General features: G+C 38.2%; 1 protein-coding gene across 2 annotated transcripts in view; it reads right to left on the bottom strand.

Moving 5' to 3' along the window:
* CDH7 (cadherin 7) overlaps positions 1–25,364 on the bottom strand; it is a 467,468-nt gene that overhangs the window by 70,338 nt on the left and 371,766 nt on the right. For both annotated transcript variants that reach the window (XM_075314603.1, XM_075314604.1), the window contains exons 6-7: positions 18,993–19,180; positions 1,594–1,847 (exon numbers count right to left, since the gene is read on the bottom strand). In XM_075314603.1, the coding sequence (XP_075170718.1) occupies positions 1,594–1,847; positions 18,993–19,180 (442 nt within the window). The remainder of the gene's footprint in view (positions 1–1,593; positions 1,848–18,992; positions 19,181–25,364) is intronic.

The following is a 25,364-nucleotide window of genomic DNA, read 5'->3' as shown; positions in this document are numbered from 1 at the left end:
CAAACAATTATACCCAAATACAGTCAAGATGGGAATGTCCAGCCATCATACCATTCAGGAAGAAGATGGGTTCTGTGTATCAGAAATGAACGTGCTTTGGTCCGACATGTGCATATCAACACAAGAACAAAAGCTAAAAACCTTGTTAAGATGCTGGTGGAAGCTGTTAACATTGTGTCATTATCCACAGTGAAACGAGTACTGTATCAACATGGGCTGAAAGGCCACTCTGCCAGCAGGCAGCAATTACTCCAAAATAAACATTAAAAAGTCCAGAATAACGTTTGCAAATGCACACAGGAACAAAGACCTTAGTTTTTGGAGACATATCCTGTGGTCTGACGACACTAAAATTTAACTGTTTGGCCATAATGACCATTGTTATGTTTGGAGGAAAATGGGAGAGCTTCAAAGCCTAAGAACACCATCCCAACTGTGAAACATGAATGTTGTGGGGTTTTTTTGCTGCAGGTAGGACTGGTGCACTTCACTAAATAGATGGCATCATGAGGAAAGAAGATTATGTGGCAATAATGAAGCAACATCTCAAGACATCAGCCAAGAACGTAAAGCTTGGGTAAAAATGTGTCTTCCAAATGGACAATGACCCATATCATTCTGCCAAACTGGTTACAAAGTGGCTTAAGGATAACAAAGGCAATATATTTAAGGGGTCATCACAAACCCTAATCTCAATCTTATTGAACATTTAGGGGCAAAGCTAAAAAAGCGAGCAATGCTACCTACAAACATGGCTCAATTACACCAGTTCTGTCAGAAGGAACGAGCCTAAATTCCTACTAACTATTGTGAGAAGCTTGTGGAAGAATATCCAAATCGTTTGACCAAATCATAGGTTTAGGGGCAATGGTACCAAATACTAATGAAATGTATGTAAACTTTTGACTTTCCAGAAAGTATAAAAAATGCCTTAAAACATTTTCTCTCTCATTATTCTGGCATTTGGCAAATATAAATAATTTTTGTTCTTAATTGACCTAAAATGGGAAAGGTTTATTCTAATGTCATGTCAGATAGTGAGAAAAACATGCATATGTGTCTTTTTTAGATAGTGTATGTAAACTTCTGGTTTCAACTGTACCTATGCTGTAAATATTCTAATAAGTAAATGTATGCACTTCATGAGTGCATGGGTAAGCAAAGCAATATGACTATTAATATGAATTTTTGTATATCGTCTATCATCTTATTACTAGGTCATGTTACTCTCATATTCAGTTAGATTCTCATTTCATTTTCTAATTCTGTTGACATAAAGATTGATGAGTTAGCTCTGCTACTAGTTTGATGCATATATATATATATATATATATATATATATATATATATATATGTAACAAATGAATATTACAACAGCATTCACACAGCAGGAACATTTACAAAACATTTATCGATGCCGAGACTTAATTAACATTTTTGTATACCGAATGTGGTCTATTTCAGCGATAAAGCCAGCTGCTCTCGTGATGTTGATTAGAAATTAGGGTCAGAGCCTACACTGTTGTCATTCACAGCAAGTGATTGGCTTTTTTTGGCATGAAAATAATGAAAAATGGTTAGAAATAATCGTACCTCACAGGGCTGTGTGAAGAATCTGGGTCGTGCGCTGTTACTGTTCCTATGCTGCTGCCTATTTTTGCTGCTTCAGACTCTACCATTGTATATAACAGTTGAGAAAATACAGGAGGTTCATCCACATCTTCTACAGTAATTTTCACTGTTGTTGTATCCATAAATGGACCAACGCTGAGAAATCGATTGTCGACATGTTTATTTGAGGCTTCTATTCTCAGTGAATAGCTGGATTTTGTTTCATAGTCGAGCTCCTGTAAAAAGAGAAAAAAAAAGAAAACTATAAGGAAAATAATGGAAAAAAATAGCTTTCCAAACACTGTTTTTTTTAATGAAATAATTTACTGAGCTATATAAATAATTTACAGAGGGGTTTCTATTGTTACATAAAAATCTGCACATAAGCTTTTAGTCAAGTCTCACTTTTACTATATGGCAATCATGCTCGGAAAGCAAAATTTTTCCATAGACCTCCATAAAAAATGTATATCTTAGGAAAAGCTCCTTTTGGTATATAAGCATGTAATTCAGCATTATTTTTCTTTTTACTGCCCAAAAAGACATTTAATTTACTATGGCTTATATCTCTCTAGACCCTAATACAAAATACTGTAAATGCTAAGCCAGTGAGGGTTTTTTTATTTTTTGTCTTTAAAATATTACAGTTGACTGTCGTAAACTGATTAATTTGATATTTGGATCAGTATCCACTCTTTGGTCTTTGGTTCTGATCTTCAGCCCTGACTTAACCTCCCATTGTGACATTATTTTACTGGAGTCATCTAAATCAAAACTCCAAAAATTTTACATTTTTTTGTATCAGAATTTTTTTGAAGAATTGTTTAACAAATTGATTCAAATCCAATGGTAACCTTTGCCACTGTATGTATAAGGTACAATACATCACAGGTTTCTGTCAGAGGTGTAAGCCAGGTAATGCTCCCAATATACTGAAGTAACAAATGATAAATCAAGTCCTGGTATCCTACTCAGTCGGCTCAGTTCACTGCACTGTACTAAACTATTTGTAAGGGGCACCATTTAAATACAAAGTCTATGAAGGCCTGCACTATGCAAGTACTATTGAAGATGGGGCTTTGCGGAACCATGTTCTTGGGATTACTGTGGATCCAAATGTCGATACAGATAACTTGTGATTTTGGAAAAATCCTTTGTTTTCCAGCTTAAATTCTGTTTGTAGTATTGTATTTACTGTACCTAAAAATCTTCATCTGCGTTGATGGACCCGTAGAAGCGTTACTCTAAGCGCAAAACGGTAGCCATCGTTCTTGCCCTCCATATCCCCTCCCTACCTATTCTCACTTTTATGAAATAAAGGACCTTGTATTTCATCTTGGTGAGTGCCTTCCCTCATCCTTCCTATTTGTGATTTTGCCTTTACGGTTTCTATGATTGTCACCTCCTATTTTTGTGTCCTAGCTCTCCTCCATGGCTAGTGATTTTTCTGCTGCTAATTTAACTCTCATTGGAGTCAGTGGTGCTGGACTGTCTGCTCGCTGTGCTTTTGTTTAAAAATCTTCATCTGCCTATTGACTTTGATTAATGGAGTATTGATATCTCTAAGATTTTATTTTAAATTGGTATTAAGTAAAATAATATTATTAGCAAATACCTCCAATTAGAAATGTAGTATTGTTCTCTTGATTAGCTATGTCACTTACCTTTTGTGCAGAGCATTATAGTTGGCTTGGTATCCATGGTTATGAATACAAGCAACTCATTAACTAACTGTCACTATAAGAGTGGTCATAAGCATTGATATCTCAGTTACTGTAATGCCCTGCACATGAGGTAAATGACATAGCTTATCAGAAGAACGATGGTATATTACTTATGGAAGATAATTGCTAATAGTATTATTATTATGCCCACTACATATTGGGATAGGATCATGCAGATGAGAATACCTCTTTAAATATATGGTGTATCTTACACCAGCACTATTTTAGTACTATTAGTAATATTGCAGGATACACAGATCTTCCAAATGATAACTAACAAAATGGTGTTAGAAAGCTATGGGTACGTCATGGTATTGATTTGGATTATTTTACCTATATTCTTTTAATGGGTCTTATAAATAGATTTATAAACAAAAACTGTATAGATGAAAAACTCTGTCATAAAATCATAGAATGTTAGTGTTTGATGGGACCTCCAGGGTCATCTAGGCCAACCCCTTACTCACAGCAGAATTGGCTATTTCTCTGACAACTAAATTTTGAGCATATCTAGAAATTCACATTTTACATGGAATTGACTTATGTAAGCAATATATGACTTTGCAACAGGAAATTTAACTTTGGGTAAAAAATATTGATTTTTTTCTGATTTGCTCATTACTAATTATTATTACTTTTTTCATCATAACATCAGCCCATTTCCTTTACATAGGCTTATCCTCAATATTATTATCATATAGACTATGAAAAACAAGTTACATTATAAGATGTGTATAGATGTGATATTTAATGTTATTTACAAGGACAAATCCAATTAGTATATTAAGACGTCTTAATGTATATACCAAATTGTATCAAACAAAGGTCTAATCACTGGCACTTGGACATTTTATTCATTTTGAACAGGATATATATATATATACAATTTTAAAAAAATATATAATAATGCATTGGATTAAATATTAAAATATCCTGAAATTATATTACATTATCATATATATGTGAAATATAAAATATTAAAACACTTTTACTCTATGTCATGATATCGTTATTAATGCTGAGGAATCTTCTGCCATGCTGAGTTCACTTGGGCATGCAAATTATCAAAAAGTGTTTTTTTTGGAGAAATGACCAAACCACTGTTTCCATGACCAAATCAATATAACTCCAAGCTGCTAGTGTACCTGGAATGAAGACTAGACACTATTGGCTTCTTTAAATTATGTCACTCAATACAATGATCACGGGGGTAGGGATTGTGGGATAACCTGTCATGAAGGCCTCATCATAGCATTGACCATGTGTTCTTTACACAACTATCCAGCAAATGTTTATTAAATGGGACCCATTGCTATAGAGGCTAGATGTAGGTCCTATACTGCTTCAATAGTAAGTCTCTGAGAGATGATGGCTGCTCAATAGAGAGAAGTTCTTGACTACCAGAAGTGGGTAGGATTCTTTGGATGTTGACTTGGGATTCAACTGGGCATGAAATGCAGCCCTAAGATAGCTAATTTGACTTACTATAAATTTTGTCAGGTATCGGTTAACTTATATCTGTTTCAGATAAAATAAATCTGTTGTACATCTTAGAGAATATCTGCACATTGAAAAAAGCTAATAACCTGTAGATATGGGGTTAATTTGCAGATTGAAATCTGCGTAGCACCTGGACCTGGAAATTAACTTTATTCCCCCCAGCAGTGATCTGGTTTCAGTAATGGGGGTGGCGTTAGAGCTAATTCAGTCATCGCTTGGTATATGGAGTATGTCGGCTGTAACTGTGACCCCCGCACTGATTAACAACCACTCAGCATTAGATCAAGCAGTCAGTCAGTGCGGGGAGGGTGGTTACAGCCGCCACTCTCCACACACAGAGCCATGGCTGAACCAGCGCTGATGCCGCCCCCATGACTAAAATTGGAGCGCTGCAAAGAGTGAATAAAGTTTCCTCCCGGGTGCGGGGTTCGATGTCCAGGTTCTGAGCAGATTCTGAATGCTATTAACCTGTAGATTAACCCCATATCTGCAGATTAATAATGTTGTTACGCTTGACAGATTCCCTTTAACTTACAAAATGAAGAAAATAATATATAATAGTAATAGTGACTAAATGCATTTGGAAAAAATATAATTTTGTGTACTAAAAATGATCAATAAAACCCTTCCTGGCATATGTATGTTGCTTTTCTTTCAGTCAGTTGTAGAATATGTCTACAAAATTAAATAACTATAGACTATATCTAGCATTTATATAGAAAGCAATTAGCATTTTTTTAACATTTTTTTCTATTATGCCATCATTATTGAAATTGTGGCATATTCACTGATCTTCATCCATTAACCTTTACTTCACTCTTTTATCTGTCACCAGAACTTTAAAACTGACAATGTTTCCCATTATGAGTACTAAAATGCATATAAATCAATGTGGCCTTATCAGTGGATAATAATTTGCCATTAGCCAGTCTTCCATAGGCCTAAACTCTAATTTCTAAAATCCACTTTAGGTATTCTACAAAAGGAGAATATATATTTTTTTCCTTTTATCATTGCATTATTATTCTTACGAATGTAAAGTTCACCCAAATAGTAATAATTTATTTTTAAGTTTTATAGCTAATTTTCTAATCACACTTATGAATAATGCTCTGCTCCCGTCTGTCTATCTTTTCCATTTGTCTGTTCTGTTTAGAACAAACAAAAAACGTTAACCAATTTAGCATCTTGCAAATCTCTGTTCCAAGCAGAAGCAGATGGGTACCATTGATTTGTACAAAGTCCGTCTAATTTCTGTTTAGTTTTGGGATGGAAGAAAAAGTTCTGCGATTATATGAAGAAAAAGAAGAATTCATGTAAGCCAACATTCAGAGAAGATCTGTGCTTAGTTATTTTAGATGTTTTGGAACAACCTCCCTACCGAGTTCCATCACAACTTGTGTAAGTGTATCTAGAAGAATAGAAAACACTGTAAACACTTCTATTTTCTTAAACCATTCTTACTATGAAGCATTTTTTTCACACCTGCCTAAAATTTTTGCACACTGCTGTAGTTTTTCTATTTTGTATTAAAACCTTGTAAGCAACATCTGTGCCATTAGTTCTCCGGCCATTGGAAACCAGCTGTGCTTTACCGGTATTGTAAAAATCAGAGTGGAAATTTGTTAATTACAATTTTAAGAAAATTGTCAATGTGTGGCTACGATAAATGGTAAGATTTGCTTAGAATTTCTCAAAGACAAGAAATAAAATGTATTCAATAAAGGGAGGGACAGGCATACTACAGTATGTGGTCAAACATATGAAGATGTCCCTCCTAAAAATATTTTAGCCACACCCATTGCTTACAAATCCATAAAATAATAGGCCATTAAAAGTATTCAAATTTGAAGACCCTCTAAGTAAACATTAGAGAAGGAGCTGACAAAAGTTATTTTGGTTGAGTGGAAATATATTATAACAGAAACTCTCCAAAACCTTATGCAAAACCATTAAGAAAAAATGCAAACTGCTTTATTTACAGAAGGTGTACCCAGTCTATAAAAACACCCATGGCTTTGGAAAAGGGTGACTAACAAGCTCATATATAGGAATCAGGATCACATACATAATTTTGTCTATATTGCCAAGATGGGATGTGGGTAACCTAGAAGCTTCAAATTCTGAAGCAAAAGAACATTTGTGAATGTTATATTCAAAAATAACAGTTGCACTCAAGTAAAGGGAAGGAGAAAAACAAGAATGTAGATGGTGAATATTGGAATGTGAATACGCATTACTGCCAAGAAAACATGAAACATTTTTTGAAAATGCATATTTTTTTTAAATATGAGTTACTTAGCAAATAGCAACTACTATTTTTGATTATTGTATGTCGTGTTCAGTATGCAGCAGTTTAGACTATGAGATTAGGAAGTGCTGGCAATGTTTCTAGTTTGTATTATGGAGTCATGTCCTTTGTCTGTGCACTGCTCCCAGTTATTTCAGGTGTTTAATTTTCTTTTTGTAGGTTCTATTCTAGCAATTATAAAGGTTCATTTTGGACAAGAGAGGCACAGCAATTAGAGTAGGTCCCAGATGAGAGTTACACCTTGATGTTGGTATCTGGGCACAGATAAATTTGGCCATCTTTATTGGTCAAGTAACTCATATTTTTCAAAAAGAAAATTCATTTTTTTTTTTCATGTTTTCTTAGCAGTAATACGTATATACATTCCAATATTCACCATCTATATTCCTGTTTTTCTCCTTCCCTTTACTTGAGTGCAACTGCTATTTTTTAATATTGTATGTCATGTTCAGTATGCACCAGTTCAGACTATGAGATTAGGAAGTGCCAGCAAATTTTCTAATTTGTGAATTTAATATTGTATTTATTTAAAATTATTGAATACCTAAAGCCTGTCACAGGTTGTATGTGTGATATAAAAAAGAATTGCATTTTTGTGTATTATTTGGAGACCTAGTAAAATTCCACCAAAAATAGCCTTTCACCAATAGTCTTTATACGAGACTCAATTTTTTTTGTTCTCTACAGAAGGCTTTTCAGCAGTCTCATTATTATCACAGACTTGATTACAATGAAATATAACATTTCTGTATGTGCTAAATAACGCCGGTGGTAGCAACTCTCCTCCTCTTCCCTTTCCAATAACCTTTGCCCTGATGAAAGCATGCTCATTATGAACTTGAACACAATGCAGATGAATCTTGAGTAATTGCTGTTTTTATTTTATTCTAGACTTTTTAAATGCATTAGCAGAATTTCTAAATGATAACTAGAATCTAAACATTTGGAAAACTTGAACGCTTTACTCTATATTGATTGTTTGAATTATGTGTAAACACAGAGCTTACAATTTGCATAACGCAACTACTGACAACCTCAACTAGAGAAGGTCATTGTTTTCATTTACATTCTAGCCATTTTGTTATTCAAGTCAAGAATGACAAACAAACTTAGGAGACAACTTGGCCTTGTATGGTTTATGATCTGCAAAATTTGCTTGTCTGCGATAATAGAAAGTTTTCTAGTCAGTAGCGCCTGTTTTGTAAATAAAGTTTAATGAAACTGCACATTTTTATTATCACTAATACAACTAAGCTATAAAAGTAAATTGATATGGTAGCTTACACTGCAATTTTCTCGCAGGGTGTCAATTAAACATGAGATATACTCCAAATAGAATTTCTAATAATATCTGTGTGATCTGATCAGCCTACCAATACTTAAATTATCTTCATAGCTGGGTATAAATTAAAGCTCCGAAGTATAGATCCTTTTTGTGAGAAAAGCCAAAGTATAACGTATAAGCTACATTAGTGCTAATAATTGATTAGATTGTAAAAAATAATTACAGGTGATATCTAGAAGCAAAAAAAACCCCTATGTATCAATTGAATCTACCATGAAGAATTAGTTTAGTCTCAAATGAAAAATTGAAAATGAACTTTCAAAAACATGTTTTCTTTATTTCAGATGCAGTTGAACTGCATAATAGATACATACAGAATAATAATAGTATGTTTGCCATAATCTTCAATAACTCATGGGAAACAGGAGTGGTCCTTCTAGATTGGAAAAGGGCAAATGTGGTTCTAATTACAAAAAGGGGAAAAAGGATGATCCATGGAATTACAGGCCAGTAAGCCTGACCTCTATTGCAGGAAAAATCTTCAAGCAAATTGTCAGAGAACATTTACTTAGGTACCTGGATGGGAAGGCATTAATCAACCAAAGCTAGCACGGCTTTATGACCAATAAACCTTGTCAGACCAGCCTGATTTCCTTCTACAACAAAGTCACTAAATGGTTGGACCAGGGGACTGCTGTGGATATAATATACCCTGACTTCAGTAAGGCATTTCATATGACATCCTTATTGAAAAAATGATCAAGTATGGAGTAGATCAAAAATTAGATACATGGATTCACAACTGGCTTAATGATCGTACACAAAGAGTAATACTACATGGCTACACATTAAATTGAAGGAAAGTTAAAAGCGGGGTGCCGCAAGGCTATGTCCTGGGGCCAGTGCTGTTTAATAATCTTTATAAATGATATGGACAATGGAATTACTGGGGAACTCATGAAATTTGCAGATGATACTAAGATAGGAGGAGTAGCCAACAATAGAGAAGAGAGTGTATTCAAAAGGATCTAGACACACTCACACAATGGACTGAGGCAAACAGAATGATGCCTAACAGGGACAAATGCAAAGTCCTACATCTGGGTAAAAGATATGTAAAAAGCATATATAGTATGGGAGGAATAGAACTAGTTAATAGCACTGGGGAAAAGTACTTGGGTGAAATAGTAGATCTAGAATCAACATAAGTCAACAATGTGGTACTGCAGGTAAAAAGGTCAACAAAATTCTGGAATGTATCAGGACAAGCATTGAATCTAGATCGAGAGATTATTATTCCCTGATACTCTGTCCTGGTCAGACCTCTTCTGGAATACTGTGTGCAGTTCTGGGCACGTCAATTAAAGAAAGACATATTAGAGCAAGTTCAGAGAAGAGGAACCAAGATGGTAGACAGTCTGCAAACCATGTCCTATGAAGATCGTCTAAAAGAACTAGGACTGTTTAGTTTGCAAAACAGAAGGCTAAAGGGTGCTTTACACGAGACGACGGATCGTGTGATGCATCGTCGGGGTCACGGTTTTCGTGACGCTCATCCGGCATCATACACGACGTCGTCTCGTGTGAAACCTCTGAGCGACGCAGTATCGCTCACAAATCGTGAGTCGTGTACTCGTCGCTCAGTTTCATAATATCGTTTATTTTTACTGTGCCGGTTTTTCATCTTAACCCGTGGCAGCACACGTCGCTCCGTGTGACACCACGGGAGCAATGAACTCTGCTTACCTGCATCCCACGGCTCCCGCTGGCAGTGCGGAAGGAAGGAGGTGAGCGGGATGTTTACAACCCGCTCATCTCCGCCCCTCCGCTTCTATTGGCCGGCAGCTGTGTGACATCACTGTGACACGGAACGTCCCTCCCCATTCAGGAAGTGGACGTTCGCCGCCCACAGCGAGGTCGCTCAGCAGGTAAGTACGTGTGATGGGGGTTTCACAACTTTGTGCGACACGGGCAGCGATGCACAAATGACGGGGGTGGGTACGATTGATTGTGAAATCGCACAATCGGTCGTCCCGTGTAAAACAGGCTTAAGAGAAGACTTAATAGCGGTCTACAAATATCTGAAAGGAAGTCAGAGTGCAGAGAGAACTACCCAATTCTCATTAGCACAACGAAGTACAAGAAGCAATGGGATGAAACTAAAAGGAAGGAGATTCAGATTAGAAATTAGGAATCACTTTCTGACAGTGAGGGCAGTCAGATAGAGGAACAGGCTACCATGGGAGGTAGTGAGCTCTCCATCAATGGATATCTTTATTCGGAAGCTGGATAAACATAGCTGGGATGATTTAAGAAAATCTGCACTTGCAGGGAGTTGGAGCTGATGGCCCTTGAGGTCCCATCCAACTCTACCATTTCATGATTCTATGATTCTATGAATAGGTAAATACTACACTACATATGTCTGCATAAGCATTAGAGATGAGCAAATATATTTGATTGGAATTGCATGATTAAATTTTGTAAAAATTTGAATTCTCTTGAATACAGAATTTTTGTAATTAGCTCTGAATTCAGCAATATACCAGGAAGTTGGACGTTATTTTGCAAAAGTGTAGAGCCTCTGTAAAGCATAAAAAAAATACTCACCTCACCATTCATCTGTCCCATCACCAGCCATCCAGACCTCCATGACTCTTCTTTCTACCTTCCCCTTATCTTGAATATCTTCTTAAAGGGAATCTGTCACCATAGTTGATTTACCTAAACTACTACATGGGTATATAGGTTATAGACTGCTGAAAAGAAAGACATAGCTATAGGCATCATGTCATATGCCGTGTTGTTGATAAATAATTTTTTATCATTTTATATAAACAAGCTCCTTTAGGCTACGAGGTGGATGTTGCCTGGAAAATAACTCCTCCAGGGCCTATTTTAAGTTGAAGGAAGCATTACCAAGGTCATATGTGATGACCGCTCTCTGCTCTCCTGATCTCACTACAGAGCTTTGTGTAATTAAAACTGACAGATCTGCAGGTTCCTCTCAGCTTCAGCCTCCATCTCACAGGCAGACAGGGTTGCAATATTGTTAAAATACAGCGGATTGCAGAAAGCTACAAAAAATGTGTTTGCAGGAAGACAAATTTCAATTCTCCTGTTCTGTGTTAGTCACTTTTCTCACACTAGTTATGCCTCTTCTACTTAAAATAAGGTCTCAAAGCCAAGATATTTTCTAGGAAACATCCTCCCATAGCCTGGAAGAGGTAATTTACATATAATTTAAATGGGAACTCAGATCGCTGATATCATGATATCATTTTATTCAGTTTCCTATCACCTACATGCCCAAATAGACAGTTTAGGTTAGTTAATCCTAGTAACAGATTCCCTTTAATCCTGCTTCATTCTGAAGTTTGGCTTCTGGGATGCCTAGGTCTCTTAAGTCTCTGCATGCTGTGCTGTTGCGGCACACATCACGACATCAGAGATTTGTCCTCTGAGGATCTTAATAAACCTCAGGCATTACATGAAAAGATGTTAGAGGCCTAGTTGTTCTAGAAGCCATGGTCAAGTGTGAATAAGGCCAAAAAAGATGTTCGTGATGATGGAAAACAAAAAGAAGATGCACAGAATACCCGGACAATGGACTTTTAGAATGGAGAGACAGGTTAACGCTGAGGTGAGTATACATTTTTCTTCCATCCTAGACTTATTATGCTTGAGATCATACACCACAAATGCATAATAAAAAACATTATCATGGCATTAAATATCTTCAATGCAAACCAAATATCCCTGATAAATTAAAATATGTGTCACGTTCAAACCTCTGCAAATTCAATTATCTCTAGTCAGCATCAATTAAAGGGGTTATCGGCTTCTTTGACATTTTTTTTTTATTTCCCTATTGGGCTACATTAGGGCAAGTAAGTAGATAGAGACCACTTACCTGCCCTGCTGTCAGCCCCTCTCCCCCGGCTCAGAGCGGTCATGTGACCGCTCCTGCCGCGATTTTGCTGCTTCCGGTCATTTCATGTCAACATGGGCAGGGCCATGTTGACATGCAAATATGGAAACAGCATGTTACCGCCCTGCTGGGCTGTACAGTGTGATGAGCCCCGCCCCCTTCCCTGCACCCTCCCACACATTCCCCCGCACCTCTTTTACTCTCCAGTAACCTCCCCCTGCACTTGCTGTGGGGTCCGTGCCCTGGGGGCGGGGCCTGGCGGCAGCTGCCGTGGTGTCAGCTCCAGCACCGGGCCCCTGCTCAGGATCACACATTCAAATGTACCGGCATCACAGATCACCGATGCCGGTACATTTGAAAGCGCTGATGAGAAACAGCGCAGCGCTGCTTCTCATCACTGTGCTTCCGGCTGTCTGTGCTCTCTTCAGCACAGCGGTGACGTCACTACTGTGCTGATATGTCCAGAGCACAGACAGCGGGCGAACATGCAGGAGCGGCGGGGACCGAGGACGGGTGAGTATGTATTCCACATGTGTTCCCGATGGGGATGGGAATGGGGATGGGGATGAGGGGGTGCAGAGCCATGTGTGTGCGTGTGCAGAGCCATATGTGTGCGTGTGCGGTGCAGAGCCATATGTGTGCATGTGCACAGCTATGTGTGTGCGGTGCAGAGCCATATGTGTGCATGTGCAGAGCCATATGTGTGTGTGTGCGGTGCAGAGCCATATGTGTGCATGTGCGGTACAGAGCCATATGTGTGCGTGTGCGGTGCAGAGCCATATGTGTGCGGTGCAGAGCCATATGTGTGCATGTGCGGTACAGAGCCATATGTGTGCGTGTGCGGTGCAGAGCCATATCTGTGCGTGTGCAGAGCCATATGTGTGCGGTGCAGAGCCATATGTGTGCGTGTGCAGAGCCATGTGTGTGCGTGTGCGGTGCAGAGCCATATGTGTGTGTGTGCAGAGCCATATGTGTGCGTGTGCAGAGCCATGTGTGTGCGTATGCGGTACAGAGCCATATGTGTGCGTGTGCGGTACAGAGCCATATGTGCGGTGCAGAGCCATATGTGTGCGTGTGCAGAGCCATATGTGTGCGTGTGCGGTGCAGAGCCATATGTGTGCGTGTGCAGAGCCATATGTGTGCATGTGCGGTGCAGAGCCATATGTGTGCGTGTGCAGAGCCATATGTGTGCGTGTGCGGTGCAGAGCCATATATGTGCGTGTGCAGAGCCATATGTGTGCGTGTGTGGTGCAGAGCCATATGTGTGCGTGTGCAGAGCCATATGTGTGCGTGTGCGGTGCAGAGCCATATGTGTGCGTGTGCGGTGCAGAGCCATATGTGTGCGGTGCAGAGCCATATGTGTGCGTGTGCGGTGTAGAGCCATATGTGTGCGTGTGCGGTGCAGAGCCCGATGTGGGGCTGTTATTTGCAATGCTGTAGTGATAACAGGTCAGGTACTGGGGAAGAATACTGACAGTGAATGTGTGTGCAGGGGGCGGGCAGGGGGTGAGGCTGGACACTGAGGCTGGGTGGTGACAGCTCTGACTGAGGTTTTGCACAGGAAGTGGTCATGTTTGCTGGATCTGAATGTAAACAAGGTGCTGCAGAGAATAAAGGGATAATTCAAGAGGAACAAAAGTTAGAAAACAAAAAATAACAATGTAGGTGTGATTTATATGACAATACAGCACAGATAAACTCAAAAATTTTTGTTAAGCTAATGTCGGACAACCACTTTAAATAAGAAGGTGTCTATAGAAACCATAGCAATTTACATAAAAAAAACAAAGTTAAACTTTTTGAACTTTATAAAACAAGTAACACAGCTGTAAGTAACAAAATAATACACATATCTTCATCACTAATCTGTTTGAAAAAGTCTGATTTGAGAATGTATGGTTTTGTATGTGTTATTACTCTTCATTATGGTGAATAAGATAAATTATTTTTTTATTTTTTTTTTTAATGGCCATTTCTGTCTTTTATGCTACCTAAGCGCACAAATTACTACATGAAAATAAAGTCATAGCGTCACCACCTCAGAAAGTAATAGCTATCTTACTATTTGGGCAAAAGTACAGCTATTGCCTTTCTTATCTTCTCTCTTGGCTCAGCATATCTTGAGCTTAAAGCCCAAAATTAGCAGCTTTAATATAAAAAGTATTATTTGTGATGCTTTTTCACTAGATGTATAGGTTGAATGTTTGGCAGATCATTGACTACGAGTTGTAGTCTGGCAAGGGTTTTACATTTGCCTCTAGTAAAATCATTCTTAACCAATTTCAACAAAACATAAGTGTGGATACCCCTCCTAATTGTTGACGTTATGTAGCTGACCAATACGCTGCACTGGTGCATAAAATGAAGGGCACAGTCAATTAGTCTTCATAGACAACAAAAAATGTTCAAGTTATTTTAGGGTATACAAAATAGCTTAATTAAAGGGAACCAACCAGCAGGATATTCACATATAAAGTAAAGTAAGTGCCATACTGGCGCTAGGATGGGGAATCAAATCATACCTTCAGTTTAGAGATTGGATTTTTGATTACAGAAAAAAAAACACTATGAAAAGTCCATAAATTAGTGCATAGCTTGAGTGGCATGTGCATCGGGACGGGACTTTTTGAGTCGGGTCTTCAGTAATGCTTCTTCCCCTGGCTGCCTTTCTCCCCTCTGTTTAAATTTCTTCCCTCTGCTGCCGTGATTAACACTATGGCCGGCATGTGCACAGTATTATGTTCAAGTTTTTCTCCAACACTTCAATAAAATGGTGCTGGAATGAACGCATGCATGCACTGCAATCTCCTGAGCCATTTTACTGAGGACACTGTGCAGATGACTATGTACGGAGGCGGCGCATACACTGACAAAAAAAAGTGTGCATGCGCCGCTGCAGCCAGCTGGGTGATAATTAGAAAGCGGAGTAGAGGGAAGAGTGCCACAGAGAATAGTCTTGATCTGGCACACCCCAATAAGTTTATTAAGTTGGCAGATGAGCAGGGTATCAGTACAGAAGTAGCACTGCTGCAGCAAGATATATCCTCTGAAAGGAGTGTCTGCTCCAGGAAAGAGGCAAATAGGAGTGAAGGTCAGTCAATCAGGTGCTATAAGGGGTGAACTCCATTATTAAGGGAAAAGCTAGGCAATGTGGAAAAAGAGAGGGATCACCAATAATAATGTTATCTTCATGTTGCTCGAGTTCAGCACATCATTGTTGAAGTTGTCAGATTTCTAGGAGGGGCTGGTGAGGAACCAATAGTCATGGTGCACATTGGAAGCAATGCCAAAGTTAGAGGTAGGTGGAAGAGTCTTAAAAAGGATTTTAGAGAAATAGGCTGAAAGCTTAAATTAAGGATCTCGAAGGTGGTGTTTTATGAATTACTGCCTATATCATGTGCCACGCCAGAGAGGCATCGGGAGATTAAGGCAGTATATAAGTAGCTCAGGAATTGGTGTTGGAAAGATGGTTTGGAGATTCTGGTAAAATGGTCTGACTTCTCTACACCTTGATAAAAAAAAGTAACGTTGAATTCAAAATAAATGGCGTCTTTGCAGATGGACACCCTGGACGTCATCTGGCCTCAAATGTTTTGCCCCTCCCATGTATCAATATGCCACAAACGGTAAGGTGATATCAGCAACCACTTCCATTTTCTCAGGGTGCATCCTTACTTATGACCCACCCTATATAGTGGGGATAATGGACACATGGCCAAATGAGAGCTATGACTGAACTGATAAATTACATTGCTAAAGTCTTCAGAATTTACGGTACAAACAAGCAAGGGTGTGGGGTTTGTTTATATGTAAAATCATCTCTAAAACCCATCCTATATAAAAATATATGTGAGGCTAATTAAAATGTAGAGTCGCTGTGTGTGGCGGTGAGGGGAGAGAGAAAGAATAATGAAATACTGAGTCAAGTTTTTTATAAGTGTCAAAACAGAAAATATCCTCATAAAGCAAATTGATGAGGCAGTAAATCAAGGAGACATCATTATTATGGGGGACTTTAACTACTCTGAAATAAATTGAGGAGTAGAGACCTGCATGTCCAGGAAAGGAAAGAGGTTTTTGCCACCAATGAAAGACAATTACCTTTTATAACTGGTTCCGGACCCAACAAGAAGCAGACCCTTCTAGACCTGATATTAACCAGTACACCGGACCGCATATCAAATATACAGATTGAGGGTCACCTGGGCAAAAGTGATCACAAAATAATAGATTTTCATGTATCTTTTAATAGAATGTATAGTAAAAGAGCTACAGGGACAGTAAACTTCAGGTAGGCAAATTTACAATGGTTAAGAGATGAACTTAGTGCCATAAACTGGGACAATGTCCTGAGACAATGTCCTGTGCCATAAACTGGGACAATGTCCTGAGAAATAAAAATACACAAAGCAAATGGGAGACATTTATAAGCATCCTGAATAGGATCTGTTCACAATATATACCCGATGGGAATAAACAAGCTAGAAATAGAAGGAAATCACTATGGCTAAATAGAGCTGTAAGGAAGGCAGTAAATGACAAAACAATAAAGCATGTAGCCAATAAAAGCAAGAGGGTAGTGAGGAGACATTAAATATATAAAGAAAAAAAAACAAATTCTGTTAAAAGCAAATCAAAGCAGCAAAGATTGAGACACAGAGACCCATTGCCAGAAAAAATAAAAATTATTTCAAAATTATTTTTTAACTGCAGTGAAAAACTCAAAAATTATAGATTTGGTCATCTCAAAAATAGTTTGGGTGAAATAATGGAAGAAGAAGAGGGATACATCATACTGCTAAACACCTTTTTCTCTCCAGCATATTTACAAAACAATTCTCATGACAGATGACATTATCAGAGATACCACGTATTCAAAATCAAAATTACTAAAGTAGACAAATCCCTGGGCTGGATGACATACACCTCCATTTAGTCTTTACAGTTTTCAAAATAATATGGTCTGTACTACATGACTGGCACAAAGCAAATATTCAAAAAGGGGACAAAATCTGAGCCTGGAAATTTTAGCCCGGTAAGTTTAACCTATAAAATTCTTGAGGGTTTCCTAAAAGGTCCTCTCCTGGAGTATCTCAATAAAAATAGCTCAGTACAACATGGGTTTATAAGTCATCGGTTCTGTCAAATGAATCTGATCAGCTTCTATGAGGATGTAAGTTCCAGACTGGACCAGGGAAATGCAGTAGATATTGTCTATTTGGAGTTTTTCAAGACATTTGATATGGAGCAACAAAAAAAGGTTGGTACATAAAATGAGAATAATGGGGCTGCCTCAGTGATAGGAAACAAAGGGTGGATATTAATTGAACACACTTGGACTGGGTCAGAATTAACAGTGGGGTAGCAATGGGGTCAGAGTTGGGTCCTCTTCTTTATAACATAATTATTAATAACTTTGTAAGAGCCACACATAATAGAATTTCAATATTTCTAGATGATACTAAACTGTGCAGGGTTATCAGCACAGAAGAAGATAAATTAATATTACAGAAGGATTGATGTAACCTGGAGGCTTGGGCTGTGAAATGCCAATTGAAGTTTAATGTAGATAAATGTAAGGTAATGCAGTTGAGCAGAGGAAATAAAATTTATTAAATTCAAAAATACTGGGTAAAACTGTCAATGAATAAGACTTGGGTGTATGGGTTGACTACAAACTCAACTTTAGTGAAAAGTATCTACAACTAGAGTAGGTGCAGAGAAGAGCAACCAAGGTTATTAAAGGAATAGATGGACTGCAATACCAGACAGGTTAATAAACTTGGGTTTGCTTAGCTTGGAAAAACAAAGGCTAAGAAGCAATCTTATTGAACTGTACAAATATATGTAGAAACAGTGCAGAGATCTTTCTAATGACCTTTCAACAGCTAGGCTAGTGACAGGGACAAAGGAATTCTCTTCATCTAGAGAAAAAAAGGTGTAATCATAATCACAGATGCAGATTATTTTCTGTAAGTGCAGTGAGATTATGGAACTCTTTGCCACATATGTTATAATGGTTGATTCATTACTAAAACTGCAGGGGCTTTGATGCCCTTCTAAGGGCAGTGGATTCTGTGATTGGGCATTGATCCAGGGAACTAGTCTGATTGAAATGTTAGAAGTTGGAAAGGAATTTTCTCTCTATATGGAGCTTACTGTCTGCCTGATGGGGTTTTTGCCTTCCTCTGGATCAACATGTTAGGTTGTAAGTTCAATTCAATGGACTTTAATCTGTTTTCAACTTTAAAAACTATGTAACTCGAGAGTGTGGCAGCACATGATCACTGCAGCCAATCACAGACCTTAGAAGTGGTGATGACATGTATTGAATGGCACTACTGAGGCCACTGCTGGCAAGGCATGTCATCGTTCCTGAAAATAGAAAAGACCCAAGGGTTCTTAGAGCATTTGTACACAAGCAGTGGGGGAATTTTTTTTAACCATCACCTGCTGCTGGTTTATTTTTCTTAGAATACAAATAAATCATTTAACTTCTAATTTTTCAAATAAAAAGCTGTATTAAGAAATTAAAAAATACTCCTACTTTATAAACATATTAGTGATGGGGAAAATCTTCATTAAAACAGAAAAACAGAATAAAGACTAAAATAAATATCTAAATAATACCTTCTGAATGGCAACAATTCCTTCTTGCGTATCTTTATCTACAGAGATTTTAAACACTCCGTCCATATCCCCATCGACAATCTTATATTCCATCTCTGCATTTTCTCCAATATCAGCATCTGCTGCTTTAATCCTTGCCACTGTTGAGCCAACAGGCAAGGATTCAGGCACATAATACTGTTCAGACTCTAGAGAAAGGAAGGTAAATCACGAGTAAACATTTATCCACAGGTTAATGCCGCATGACATGTATAATCAAGATTTTGGAGATATGGGAATACTCCTCATATTGATGGAAGATTTCCCATTTCCAAAATCTAAGTACTATGTTTGACCTTGCTACAATACTTTATAGATACATGTTTCTTAAATATTAAATCTTCTTTTTACATTAGAAGATCATTATTAGTTTTAGTTTTCTTTATTCAACACAATTCAGGTATTTTGATTTAACATTTACACAGAAAAGTGACATTTCCAAATCCTAATATGACTTGGGTTTCCTGTAAAACTAAAAAATAGACTATTTTGAGGCAAAATGTAAAAGAAATTATACTTCCCCATTCAGAAAAAATCACTGCAAGAAAGGGCAATGATATTTATCTGCCCAGGCCACAGAAACAAATGCACTCACAGGATGCAGCAAAACCCCTTTATAAAGATGGAGGCGACAGGTGCACATCACTGATGGAGCAATCACTCATACACTTCCACTCCATGGAGGGGGTGATTGCGTAGTATTAAAATTGCACAGAAATGGCTTGTACTGTATAGGGTGCTGTTGACACACGTAGGTACACAGTGTCTGGCTTACAGCCTATTGATGAAACCCCATACTATTAGACTAGGTGAGTTGCCCAGCACTATATAAGTGCACCACACAAGAGCGGAGACCCTAGTTTACAAAGCCTACATAAAGGGCCTGGCTGCATCCTGTATAAAGATATGATAAGTGCAAAAAAATATATATATGATAAATATATATGTGGTGTTAGTTGATATTTTGGCCAAAATACGGATGCTCGCAACCTAATGTCAAGGGTCCCAATGTTTGCGAGTCCCTATACTAAATTTAAATGCTAAACCACAAAAAGAGGTGTAGCTTTTAAACTTAGGGGGAAATTTAAGTCCTCTTTTCGTGGTTTAGCTGATACTTCCCTATTCCCATGCTGCAGGCGTATTCTTTTACATATCACTCCTTGTTCACAGCAGGGCATTTACTACAGTCGGTCATTGCATGTTTTGTTACAAATCATAGATAGTGACATCATTTTTGGTAGACTTTGATTGACCATTAAAGCCTATAAAGAGGACAGTTGCAAAGAACTACAAAGGTACAACTTAAACGAATATCAGTTTTACCATTTTCTTTTTAATGAAAATAATTATACTGTTTTTCGATATATTTTCCTCAATTTTTTATGCTTCTCAAGATCCTTTTTTACTCTCATTTAAAGGAATCCTGTCACCAGGTTTTCTGCATATAAAGTACGGCCACCACTTTTATGCCCTCCTCTCTTTTCTCGTATGCTGTCCTCCTTCTTGCTTTGTAAGGATGACACATCCTATGTCATCCACACAGTCTCTCCCACTGTGCTTCTATACAGGTGCACTTCTCTCCACCCTGCCAGAGCAAAGTACTGCAATGTGCATGCGCTAAGAAATTCCAAAGAGGGCTTGCACATTTGCGTGACAATAGAGGAAGGTTGTACTAGATGGACCTAGGTCTTTTTTCAACCTATGTATCTATGTAACTATTTAACTTAGCTCTGTCTTTGGCAGGTCAGAGAGAAGTGCTCCTGCACAGGAGCAAAATGGAAGACACTGTGTGGATGACATAGGACTCATCAGTCACACAAAGTACAGAAGGAGGACGGTGGTTACAAGAACAGAAGAGATGCCAGAGGAAGACAAAAGATGCCCCTTTGATCAGACCACCCCATAGGTGAGTATATAAAAAGCTCTTTTTTACATTATGCAGATCGGCTTGGCGACATATATACAGCATTTTATATTGCTATATATAACGGAATACAAGTGTTGGTCGTACTTTATATGTGGGAAACCTGTCCTCATTGTTTACTTACAGTTGATGGCAATCTGTTACAGACATGTGATGTACACTTAAGTGCAAGATTGTTCCCACATACAGCACAGTTAGCAGAGCTGTGCATCAGTATTACCCAATATCCTCGTCTTAAAAAATGAAGGTTTCTTTCAAAGGACAATAAGCAAAGATCTTAAAAACCATGAAGAAGTGATATCACATTGGAAATATTAATTTTGTGTTACTATTCATAGACAATATAATTTATTTTTTTCCATTTTATGATATATTACTATGGCATATAGCAGGAAAAAGGGAATTGAGCAGGCTCAAGAGCTGAGCATTACTCCACAAAGTGCAGGTGCCATCACCTGACTCTAACATCTGCATTATAATCTCTCACAGCATGATACAAGTGGTGAGATCCTGATCTGGTGGCATCTTTTTATGTGTCCAGTGCCTCCTTTACAGAATGTAAATGCAGCTATGACAGCTGACCTCCTTCACCACTATGTTATTATGTTGGAATTTTTATAAAACTCAGACATTTCTGTAAAACCCAGCCATATATATATACGCAACATATCAAGTAATACATATGAAACAAGAGATCAAATATTGGTTCAAATTCCATATGATGATTTAGGATTATATTGTAAAGTAAAAAAGACAAAATGTTTAAATTCTAAAAAATATTGAAATAAATTAAACCAGCAACTTATTTCTCAGATAAAAAAAAAAACATAAGCACATTTGGTTGCATAAAAGTAAGATATATGAAAATATCACTTAATTTGACCCACTAGGTAGAAGTCATAAAAAAAAAACACAATTACAAAATTCAAATTTTTTGGTTACCATAACTCCATCAGCATTGTAATATAAAAAGTGATCAAAACATCAATTATACTCCAAAAAGGTAACATTAAAAGCTTCAACTTGGCTGGAAAAAAACTAGCTTTCAAACTGGTCCATCTATGTAACTCTGTATTAGTTATACATTTTGGAAAATTACACACAAACCAATATTTTTTTGTTACTAAGTTCAGATTTTTTTTTTTAAGCCCAAAAAACAATAACTAAACTAAACAAATTTGGTTTTATTGTAACTATATCATACTGACCTGGAAAATTGTGTTACTACTTCACTTTTCCCATACAATGGATACAATAAAACCTCAGAAATCCAAACACATTGTGGCATACAATTTTTTCTCCCCATTTTTTTTTTACAGATTTTCACGCAATATATGATAAAGTTAATTGTGCCACCCAAAAGTGAAACTTTTCCCACAAAAACAAACATTAAAACGTCTATGGCATTGGAAGAATGAAAAAATAAGATTGTTCCCAGAAGAAGTGGAAGAAAAAACAAAATTGGAGAAAATGAAATTCGTCCGTGGTGAGAAGAGGTTAAATGATTGTAAAAATTACATTTTTCTACGATGAGGCAAAAAAGAGAATATAATTTGTGAAATGTGTGTTTTAAGGTATGTTGTGGCAGGAAACTTAAAATAGAAGTGTGTTTGAGCATATTATAAAATGCCTTTCCATCTCACAAAATACAATAATGCAAATTGTAAAAATGCTGTGTAAGAGCCGTCATTAAATACCAAACAGTACTATTTTTCTAATTATTTCAGTTGTTAGGAATTGAATAGTCTCCATAAAATCTAGTGCTTCAGCACACTTTCTAGCATCCCATTAACATTAATTTTCATCTGTATTTCAATATTCCATGCTCTCATTGTTAGCACTGTCTTTCCTTTTATTTCCAAGCCCCGCAAGTATGTTCTTTATCAAGGCTTATTTCAAAAGCATACGCAAGCTTCAGTATTTTCATCTTGACCTTTCTAGTGACAGCTAAATCTATTATCCATTTTAACAAAAGTTTTTAGCCAAAATTAGAATACCAAGGCCAAAATGGAAAACTTATAAATAGTTCCAAGATCTTCTTGCCATGTGATATTGCGCATGTATTGTATCCTGTTTACTTTTACAGTGCTTTTTATCAGTTATTTGTACAGATAGCATACAGTGATAACAAATAAGATTTCACATGATTCTCAAAGAACAATTAGCATGTTGAGTTGTATCTTACTAATTGAGCTTCAATGACAACTGGTAATACACATTCCAATACATTGTAGAGAAAGCAATAGACAAGTCAATCATCAAGGTTCATGGTAATGTATAGTAATCAAGGCTATAATCCATTACTGTGCAGAAAACATTGATAATTCTGTGGTCCAGCTACACTATCTCAACAAATAAATACTGATTGTGTCATGACCATGCTCTGCAGGTCCGTCGTCCTGCAGAGCCAGTTTCTTGCCTTGCTCTGCTGGCCGGCCCTCTGCAGAGCTGGTAACCCCATGTGATCCCCTCCGGTTTTTCAGCCTCTCCCTGACCATGGGGGAGGGGGTCCTTCTAACCTTGATTTGGACCTTCCTCCACTCTATAGCAGAGCTGACCCTGCTGTCAAGCTGCCAGTGATATTTGCGGCATGGCTTCGGTTAGTGCTCAGCTAGTGCTTTGCTTGTGTCTTCCTTGATCCTGTTCGGCTATCGCTCCCCTCCTCCAACCCTCCTGACTGCCTTCCTCTGTCGTGTCTTCTTTCCCTGACCTCCCTGTGACCCCCTCTGTCTCTCCTCCTTGTCTCTGCCCATCCTGGTGTATTGCCCAACTCCCTCCATAGACCCCCAGCTGTCTTATCCTCCTTCTCCTTTTTTCCCATCTCTGTTGTTCATTCTCATTCATTCCCTCTGACTGACTTCCTTGGTTTACTGATCTCAGCTTGTTCTGACACTGTCTTGGTTTTCCCCTTTTGCCCTGATGCTACCTCTGTGTTCATCGACCTCGGCCTGTTTTGATTATTCTCCTCGGGTTCTGCTCCTCCCAGGGTTTCTGCTCGTATATCCTGTTTGGTTGTACTGTTGTACTTTAGTGACACCTGGTGGTTTAGTTGCTAACTGCACCATGTGTCTTTTCACAGATTGTTAATTTAGTGACTGGTGTGGGCCTAGGATTGTGAAACAGCTGGTTCAAAGAGGGGAAGGGTATATCAAACATGAATGGGAAATACCGAGGTCATGGTGGAAGGGGGAATAGGTGTGGTGTTCCACGTGTACATGTAGAAGGTGCTAATTTTACTGAAAGCTCTACTGAACAAACAGTGGTTTGTTCTATCCAAAGACAACTGACAATTTCTGTTCCTAAGTGGGCTACTAAACTTCCTTTTTTGGCAGCCTAGTGGAATAAATTGTAGAAGAGGCCCAGAAAAAGTATGTGTTTCAGTGGATGGCAAGGGCTGCATCAAGTTGCCTCTCTACCTCTTCCTTCCTTCTCAACATCACACACAGTACAGTCCTCAGAGGTGCCACCCCAACTACCCTTGTTTCCCCCTCATCACAACTCTCCAACTGTCCAAAGGACTGTGGGGAACCACAGAAGGGGGAGTCTGCCGAGCTGTTCAAACATTCTATTCCATGGGCATCAGAGGTCTATTTCAAAGATTCACAGGCTCAATTGTAGGAAAGCATCTGCGCTGATGCCCTAAATATTTGTCAGTTAAATTTGTGGCCTGACTAAGTAGGGTCCAGGGAAATTCAATGTTAAGCCTCTGGGATGAAGGTGATCCTGATGAGTCTCAGATACCTGAGGCGTACTGTGCTGTGTTGTCAGGGCTGGAAGAAAATGAGGGAGACTCAAGAAGAGGAGTGGGACAACCGAAAAGATGATAAAGTGGTTCTAGATCTGACTTGATGTGAACCCATAGGCACGCAGCTGAGCTCAGCAGAGGAGGTGAAGGAGGAGGAAGACAAGGAGGTTCCATTGCGGCTTCCTGCACACACAGAGTGATGCAACCACTACAAGCTCTGCATCTTCAGCCACAACTCTGGATGTGGCCCGCAGCGGTCACTGGCAGCAGTTTGCATGGGTGGGAAGGGTTGCTCAGCCTGTGCCTTGTTTGAGACCGCAAAGGATGACTTAACTCATCTGCCAACTTTGTAAAAAACAACTCAGTAGAGGCAGCTATTACAATAATTTGACTATGAAATGCATAATATGGCACATACACATGCACATGCTTTAGTCTATGAATCTTACTTCGCTAAAATATGGCCTAGTGGGTCTTGCCAACCACTAGCCACCTCATCAACCATATCAACCACATTTGCTTTTTCCTTCTGTTTCACTTTGGCAAGTGTTCCAATACAGTCACATAACCTCAACTTGTTTACCCGCTACAGTGAGGTGAGGTCACTGAATTTAATGAGGCCACCTGAGGTCAGTTTACCTGTGGTTAACCTCCAACTGTAACT

The sequence above is a fragment of the Anomaloglossus baeobatrachus genome, chromosome 6, assembly GCF_048569485.1.
Source record: "Anomaloglossus baeobatrachus isolate aAnoBae1 chromosome 6, aAnoBae1.hap1, whole genome shotgun sequence".
Classification (NCBI taxonomy): Eukaryota; Metazoa; Chordata; class Amphibia; order Anura; family Aromobatidae; genus Anomaloglossus; species Anomaloglossus baeobatrachus.
This window is presented reverse-complemented; position numbering and strand designations above follow the sequence as displayed.